General features: G+C 53.5%; 1 protein-coding gene across 1 annotated transcript; it reads right to left on the bottom strand.

The window, feature by feature from the left end:
• Window positions 1-1,347: 1,347 nt before the first annotated feature.
• WDR73 (WD repeat domain 73) lies at window positions 1,348-7,102 on the bottom strand. Its single transcript, XM_075050310.1, has 8 exons — window positions 6,984-7,102; window positions 6,833-6,900; window positions 6,432-6,520; window positions 5,636-5,724; window positions 4,658-4,725; window positions 3,738-3,902; window positions 2,340-2,714; window positions 1,348-1,750 (listed from the first exon to the last, which is right to left on the bottom strand). Exons 1-8 carry the CDS (start codon window positions 7,067-7,069, stop codon window positions 1,512-1,514), a joined length of 1,179 nt encoding a protein of 392 aa, XP_074906411.1. The 5' UTR covers window positions 7,070-7,102; the 3' UTR covers window positions 1,348-1,511.
• Between the last annotated feature and the right edge of the window lie 1,391 nt (window positions 7,103-8,493).

Here is an 8,493-nt window from a genome sequence, read left to right as displayed (position 1 = left end):
ACAGCAACTGCTGCTGCTGGCAGTGACACAGACCTATGGCTTTGGTAGGTGACGAAGCATCAAACCCCCCGGCCTTGGGGCAGGACGTACTCCCCCCGTTTCACACGCTGCCACGTAGGCAGGGATGGTTTTGGGTGCGGAATGGAAGAGCCCGCATGGCTTGTGCTGGGAGGCGAGCAGCGTGGAGCTTCCCCGCATTATCATTATGGTGTAGATGGGAGCAGGTTTCAGCCTTAGCACATGCAGGCAAAGGGCTGTTGCCATGACCCAGAGCAGTTCAGCACACCGCCTTCCCAGCGCCAAGGCTTCCCCAGCCACTTCAAGCACCGTCCTCACAAAATACAACCTTCACCCCGACTTGCCCAGCATCCTGCCTGCCCTCAACCTCCATCCCCCACCTCAGCTTACACCCAGAAAAGTGGGGAGCTCTTCACACCCCTCCTCTGAGGGAAGCAGAGCGGCAGTTCCTGACCCCAGAAATAACTGTGAAAAGGTACTTAGAAGCACAAGGGGACAGCAAACATTGGGTGCTGGAACAAAGAACAGAAGGCAAACAGCATGGCAGGCCCTGTGCAAGCATTTGCACTGCAAGATCCAGGCTGGCTGCTCCAGTACAAGCAACCCCCAGCAGCAGAGCACGCTGGGGTCCCCCACATTGTGGGTGAGCACCCCCTGCCCGCATTCCTGCCCTGCCCCGGCTCTTGACTCCCTCCCCAGCTCCTCGATGAAACATGCTGTTTTTCATGTTCAGGATAGGGAGCAGTTCCCCCCCCCCCCCCCCAAATAACACCTTGGTAACAGTGTAGGCGTTGGCAAGAGTCATTGCCTGGCTTCCTCAAGCCCAGGAATCATATTAGCTCAATCAAATTTAAACTTTCAGGTGGTGGGAAAAGAGCCAAAAGATACCAAGGCCTTTTCTTAGACTGGGTGCTCTCCAGTTACACAGGGGGAGGGCAAAGCTTGTAGGAGGTTGGGGCTCAAAAGTTTGTTCCTGTTCCTTTTTGCAGGCTGCAAGCAGGCTGCACTTGCACTGCGGCTTCCGGAGCGGAGGCCACTGCTCGTGACACACACATGTGATGAAATGCCAACACCCTGTGGGGTGTGCAGCCTTCCCCCCAGTGCTGCAGGCCTGGAAAGCGGCGGGTTAAGTATGCCACAGATTAGCCCATTTCCTCAAACTGTACTCATGCTTTTTTGTCTCTTTGCTTCTAAAAAGTATGGTGCAGACACGACATGGGTCTACGATAAAATGACAGCAGGATGTTCTCTGCTGGCGGACGCAACCAGAACTACAGGCTACTACACAGTCACAGCTATCATTTGAAGGCTGGTACACAGGACAACAAGTAACACCAACAAAATTTTTTACTATATTAAAATAGCACTCTTTACAGTTGGCTCTGTTCACTACAACTGTCTCAAAACAGTATCTGCATGCAAACAGATACCTCACAGCCTACACAAACTAGAACATAGACAGGAAACACACCACATCTCACCGAAAGTATGATCTACCCACACTTCCCACAAGACTGAACCCAGTCCCAAACGTGCAGGGAACCGTCGCTTGCTGCTGACAATAAAGTTCTTGGTTTCTGCGGATGCCACGTGTGCACTGTGACCAGGGGAGGGCCTCCACTGCTGTCCGATCCGCCGAACGCGTGGCCTCTGTGAACAAAGATCGGCTCTGCTTCCCTGCCAGAGCTGTCCCAGCTCTGCGTGTCATACACGTGCACGGTCCCATCAAAACCTTCAATAAAAGGGAATCAGAGAGACCACAGAAGTAAATTGCTTTGCTCTAGTCCTATCGGCCTCATGCTCACCTCCCTGCAGGGCTGCTGAGACAGAAATGAGGACAAAGGCCCAGACTGACAATCTGCAACAGCAGAGCATCCAAGCCTCCGAGGAGCTTGTCTCAAGCTAACAGCTGCTGGGGAGAACATGGGCCAGATCCAAAAAGCCTGCAGATCCACTAGCCTGAATTTGCAAAGCTCTGGCCAAGAGGCAGCCTTGCTGCCCAGCTGGTCTTATCAGCGCAGTATCCCTGCAGCCAGGCTGTCACTGGCACTATCAGAGCAGCGTTTGCTAAGAGCGTGGGGACTTTGTTCTGCCAGGAGGGAAGCGAGAGTCCCCCAGAACCCATCCAGGCCCCTTCTGTAGTTTTTGGAGTGAGGCAGTTGCAGAGGACGATTAGCTCATATCTCTGCTGACTTCAGGAGGAGCTCTGAACCACCCCCGCCAACCAGGGTGTTTAAAGTAAGGTGGGGTGAACTGGGCCTTGATAGAAATACAGACCAAAAAAGCATCCAGAAAAGGAGATCTCTGCCCAAAGCACATACCTGAAATGGCAAGGTAGCCTTCCAGAGCAGGAGCCCAGGAGACGCACAGGAACTCTGCACCTGAGCTGGGAGAGGGAACTCTGCACTTTGCTGAGGCCAAGGACTCTGAGGTTTTTCTTAGGTCTGTTAGGGTGAGGTGCCCTCCGCTCGAGAGGCAAGCTACGGGCTGGGAGCTTGAGTCAGAGCCTTGAGGTCCGCGCCCGACTCCCATGCACCACCGCTCGCCACACGGCGCCGAGGGGACGGACACAGCCTCCAAGGGACTCTGCGGCTGCCGAACATCAGCCAGGCACAGCTGCCCCTTGGCACAGCAGAGGAGCAACGTGTTGCCATCCAGGAATGCCAGGCCGCTGAGCTCCTCGCTGTTACTGGAGGCTAGAAAAGAAAGGCAGATCTCAGACACCATGAGGAGGATTCACATGATTTTTCTACTGCAATCTTGCCTGAGAAAGCAGATTTCCAGCCTTGTCCCTGGAAGTGGCTTTCAAGCAATGCTACTTAGTTCTTCAGGAAAGCCAGCAGCAGAGACTGACAGCTCGCTCGAGAGCTGTCACTGCACAGGATCCACGTGGAGCAGGCACAGTCTGTACCCCTCAAAAGGTGATGTTAGCACCCAGGCAGAGGAGACAGGCCGGCCCACGACTAACACTAGCTCTGTTTGAGTTCCCATGGGGGACGTGACACAGACCAGGGCTCTGACAGTAGATGCCTCCAGTGCTACCTACCCTTCAGCAGCGGGAGCCACATGAGTCCCTGTGGCATGGGGACACAGCAGAGCAGTGACAAACACACCTTCCTTTTGCTCAGCTCACTGTTACAGCCACTGGATGCATACACACACATCTTCCTCACCAGGGGATGAGGTGTGTGAGGCCTGAGTCTTACTTTGTAAGTGAAGGCAGATGGTCTCCAGCACCCCCAAACAAACCACACCTGGATTAACCACCTTGAGGTAAGGCAGGGCTGGCATGATCCCTCCTCCCATGCACATGGACAGATCAGAGTAACACAGAGCTCGCTCAGAAGCGGATACTGATTTCAACAACCCCAAGCAATGTGACTCTGGGGCCAGTACCTCCCTCGTTTGGGACGACATATGCAGCAGCCTTCTGCTAACCCAATTCTTTTCACTGACACCATCTATGGTGCTCTCGTAGTGCACAGATCTGGGGCAGAAGCCCGAGAAATCACTGTCACAGGAGTAGTGAGAAGCTGGAGATGGACCAGAGCATTGTAACCCCTTTCCTCAAGACAATGTACTTTCTGCAAATATCTTTCTACCCTGTGGCACATGTCTGGAAGTACCCACCCAGTGAAACGTTTGCCACTTGAGCAATTACCCTTGCTTTACACAAACCCTAACTTTCTTAAATCAGACATTAGACTTGGTTTGAATACCTGCCATGTAGACATTTTTCCTTGATTCAACCTCTGTAATTTGGACGCTGTTGAGTCTTGAGCCATGAAGGACCCACGGGGCTCTGGCCGAAACGGTTGCAATTTTAGCCCAAGGTTGCCCAGTGCCATTTACTGTAGGTATGGCACCTACAGGTCTAATAACATCTATTTGAAAGAGATGTTAGCAGCTGTAAAACACATCAGGAGTCAAGTAATCCACGAGATCAATCTGTTTCACAAAGATGCCTCACAAAGCTAAAAGTGACCTACTGAACCAATAAGAAATCCAATTATGACTAAGCCCCTCTCCAGAATAAAACCACTCTTTCCAACACATCCAGCAAGGACTGACAAGAAGCCATTTAAAATCTAGCAAAATGCATGGAAAGTTGTGAATCAAGATGTTTACTTTCAATGAAGAAGCATAAGAAAACTTCTAATGCATTTTGCACTTCCTTTCTGGTGGTTTGGTTTCAATGTATTTCACAAGAGCAGACAAAGCAACGGCAATCCTTTTCTAGAAGCAGGCAGACATAGGCTTGGAGAACCAAGGTGGTATGGAGCAATTTATTTCTAACCCTTGGGAGTCATTATGCTAACTATATGATCAGGGTTTTCGTTTGTATCACTAAGAGCTCAAAAATAAGTGGAAAGCCGCTGTGACAGGCCTAAACCTACTAATTCCCTTACAAGGTTTGTGCTGCCAAGTCCACATCTTTCCAAGCCACCAGAACTGGGGTAGACGCTTGTCTCACGCCTTTCTCCAGCCCCTGCCACACAAGGACAGTCACTCAGGACTTCACTCAATGGGACTGGCACTCCTCTCCTCATTTTATGCCCAGGAAGAAGGGGAAGCTAGAGATGCTTGATGCAAAAACTACATTGAGAAACTACTCCAGCTCAGAAACATGTTCCCTTACCCGAGTCCTCTGCTGACACCTGCCAGACCTGGAGGGAGCTGTCTGGTGGGCCACTGGTCACCAGCAAGCTGAGGAGACAAAAAGAACCCCACAAAACTCTCCAGGAGCAGAGAACAGCCTTTTTTTTCCCCAGCCTGGGACAAACTGGTTTGCTGCTCCTCCTGTGCTCAGGAGCTCTGGCCTCTACTTGGAGCAGAGAAGGGGCCATAAGGACCCTAACCCCAGAACTCCTGATGCCAGGGTGGTCTATGCAGTCCAGGCAAACACAGTCCCAGGCAACGGCATTTAATTAGCACATTTTCCAAAAGCACTAGACTAAGAATGGCGCAAAAAGCCCCAAAGTAGCAACAGGGGCTTGCGCAGGAGAGGGCTGAACAAGTGAAATGAATCAGCCAGAGGGAAGCGTGTTTGCTTGGCCTACAATCCACAGCAGGAAAAAACCTTCCGAACCTGCATATGCAGGGACTTACAGAGCAGCGGCAGCAGCCACTAGTATCCTGCTCTGCCTGCTGAGCACCTCCACGCAGTGCCAAATGCAGAAGGAAGGGATGGAGAAGGCAGAGCAAGGAAGCTACACAGGCCCCTGTTGCTCAGAAGTCAGGTAGGGAGGGATCCTTGGTGAGCCAGCATCAATGTCAGCAGCCCCTGCAGCTCACTTCTGGAAGAAGCTGAGGATTCCACTTATCCAGCAGCAGTTTTAGTTTCCCTGCCAGCTGCCCCACTGCAGCTTTCAGTACAGCAGCAGCAGGGTGCACTCCGTTTTGCTGAGTGCCCTGATAGACGGCTCCTCTCCAAACACTAAGACAGAGTTCTGGGAGGACCACTGGCCAGCAACTCCCCACCCAGACTCACGCTGATCTCAGAGCTGGCAGGACTGACCAGCTGAGTTGGTAAGTAGGCAAGGATAAGGAGTTTTCTCTCAGTGGACAAGCCCCTTCTCCATCTCCAGCACACCCTGGAAGGACCTTGTGGCCATACCTGGTATCCGGCACATATTTCAGGCTGTACACCGGGCGGTTTGAAAATCCACCACATTCCACCTTGAAATCTCTCTCTGGACACAGGCCCTAGAAATCAGAGGCAAACTCATTTCTTCACACTCAATGGCGCAGAACTTGGTGCGGTCAGTTACCATGAAAAAAGACAAAGACACAAGACACACTCTCGCTTGGTAAAGCTCTTGCCTGTCCAGTAATGCCTATTTCAACAGGAGCTATAGGACTGAAGGATCCCAAAATAGTTAAGAGGGAAAAAAAAATCTGGAGAAAGCTCTTGCCAAGAGCTCTGCCTGGGTTCGTTGCCATCCATGCATGTCTGGCTCAGGAGCTTTCTGTTTACCCAGTGACCAAACACCACCTTCTACTTTAGTGTAGAGGTCACCCACCCAAGGGCCAACCTCACTGTTCAGCAGTGTGGTCCCCCAGACTTGGGCACCTCAGCAAGTCCCTTCTTCATTTGCCTTGGTGTCCTCATCTGTCCTATTTCCCCATGAAACGCTTTCATTCACACACCTGGAGATGAAGCGTTCATGGTACAAGCTACCTGCAGAGCCACAGGATTGCGTGACTGGCACGCCAACCTGCGCTACCTCAACTGGACAGTAGCTGGGTGACTTTCGTGCTTTACCTTTCGACCAAAGCTGCTCAAAACCTGGCCAAGCCCTTGTCAGAGCAACAGAGACCAGGTAACAGCTTCTGAAGCCCAGCCCGGTCTCTGAAGACACCGTGCCGAAGAAGACGGAGAGTTCTGGTGCCACTTGGGCTGCAACACCCACCTGGGTCTCTTTCACCTGCAGCGTTGGCGGCGGGAGAAGCTGCAGGATCTCGTTCCCACCAGACTGTCCGTACCCGGCTACACAGACACCTTGGGGGTGGGCACGAAGAACCAGGGACATGGTGAGGGATCCCCCCCGCCCCCCGAGCCTAGACCCCTGAATTATGGTACAAACCATCCTCAACCCTGGACCCAGAGCTGAACCCCGGCCCAGCCCCAGCCACTCAGCCCCACTTCTGGCGTCCTGGCCCTGCGCCTCGGCCTCCCCTCTGGGGCCCGACCCCACAGCCTCCCTCCTCGCTCCTCCACGGCCCCGCGGCCATTTTCCCCACCCCAGCACCCCCCAGCCCGTCCCATCCCCTCGGTCCCCTCTCCTCCCCTCAGCCACCCCCCCCCACTCACGGTTCCCCCGGGCCCATTCGATAAGGCGGGTGGGCGCCTGGAGCTCGAAGGCGTGCAGGTCCTCGTACCTGCGGGGAGAAGGACGGAGGGGAGGTTGGGGGGGGGCGGGCGACCCGGACCGGGACCGGGACCGGCGCTGGGGCTCTCTCACAGGCGTAGGGACTGCAGCAGCCACTCTTCTTCTTCTTCTTCTCCTTCTTCTTCCTCCTCCTCCTCCCTGGCGCCCATCGCCTCCATAGCAACGCCCGCCCGGCGCGCCTCTGACGTCACGCGGCGTCGCACGGCGGTGACGTTGCCGAGCGTCGGGCGGGTGGAGGCGGAGGGGGCGCAAAATGGCCGACGGCGGGTGGCGGCCGGTTAAAACCGGTCGGCGCCGGCGGCTGTGAGGGAAAGGGCGGGACGCGGCCGCCGCCCTGAGGGGAAAAAGGCAGCGGGGTGTGTGGAGCAGCGTTATTCCCGCGGGGAGCGGCGTTATTCCCGCGGGGAGCGGGGCTCGCAGTCTTGCACCTGGGGAGGTGTGTGTGTGTGTGGAAGGCTGGGTCACGTTGAGGTGTCGTCTTTAATCGGATTTGATGATAATAATTGATTTTGGCGCTCGGAGCGCTGGGGTGTAGGTGGCGGTGCAGGCTGACGTGCAGGTTTGTAAGCGTAATAGGGGTGGTGACGCAGCGCAGGGCTGTGCGTCTTCTCAAATAGAAATACCCATGTGCAGTTGCGGTGATAAATTCAGAGGTTTCCCCGGTCTTTGTAAAAGCAGCCTAACCTCTGCCCTTTATGCCGGTGCCTCTGTATAACGTGGTTACATGACGGTTCCTAACCAACGCTTCCTTATGTAGGTTTTGCTGTTTTATTTTTAACAACTAAATGTGTGTCGTTCTCAGGTACTTTATTGTTTTCCTGACAAGTGCTGCGTATAGTTGCATTGACTCCAGTTCCCCCTGCCAAGAGGGTGCTGCTCAAACCGAGGCTGCAGGTCTGAGCCCACATTTGCAGAAGGCGATCGCTCTACGTTCCTCTCTGTTTCTCTCCAGCGTAGGCTCAGACCAGGTGCTGAGGGATCAGTGCAGCTAACTCGCTTCTGGCTGTGGTTCACTGCCAGTAACAGTGACGCTTCAGGATCAGTGGCGATAATTGGGAGTTTATTACGGATTGTTGTGCTTTTTCTGTCTTCTGGCTGGGTTTTAGCTGGCATGCACAGTGTTGCGAGGCAAGCTGTGTCTGTTTTCTGTAACACTGCAAGGTGGCAGCCTACAGCTTCTGAGGTGGCTCTGGAGTAATCAGGAAAATGACTTGTTTTTACAGAAATACATCTGAACGTGAATCTTTTAGTCCGTGCAGTATCTCCTATGTTATTTGATATTCTGTATTGTTTATTTTTCTCTCACTTTTCAGCGTGCAGTCCTGCAGAAGTTGTCAGAGAGGAATAGAGGTGCTTCGGGTGGTTTCGTAGTGCAGTTTCCTGGGCTCCTGCAGTGCTTGGAGAGGGGGTAGGACATTCTGGGTGACATGATGGGTTCAGACTTGGGCTGTGCTGTCTGAGCTCTGTGCTCGGGGCTAATTCAGGGCTCTCAGTACAGAAGTGAGTGAGAAAGAAGCAAGGGCAAAAGCAGGTACAGAGGTAGAAGTGCTGTGAAAACCAGGGTGGAAAGCCAGACCCCTTC

This window comes from Buteo buteo, chromosome 18, assembly GCF_964188355.1.
Source record: "Buteo buteo chromosome 18, bButBut1.hap1.1, whole genome shotgun sequence".
Lineage (NCBI taxonomy): Eukaryota > Metazoa > Chordata > Aves > Accipitriformes > Accipitridae > Buteo > Buteo buteo.
The sequence above is the reverse complement of the archived record's forward strand: the minus strand, read 5'-3'. Positions and strand labels throughout refer to the sequence as shown.

Bases quoted from the DNA above. Each gene is read 5' to 3' on its own strand.
- WDR73 (XM_075050310.1), bottom strand. From the start codon at position 7,069: ATGGAGGCGATGGGCGCCAGGGAGGAGGAGGAGGAAGAAGAAGGAGAA. The intron at 6,901-6,983 runs GTGAGAGAGCCC...TTCTCCCCGCAG, and splicing joins CTGCTGCAGTCCCTACGCCT to GTACGAGGACCTGCACGCCT. The intron at 1,751-2,339 runs GTATGTGCTTTG...CTTTTATTGAAG, and splicing joins AGGCTACCTTGCCATTTCAG to GTTTTGATGGGACCGTGCAC.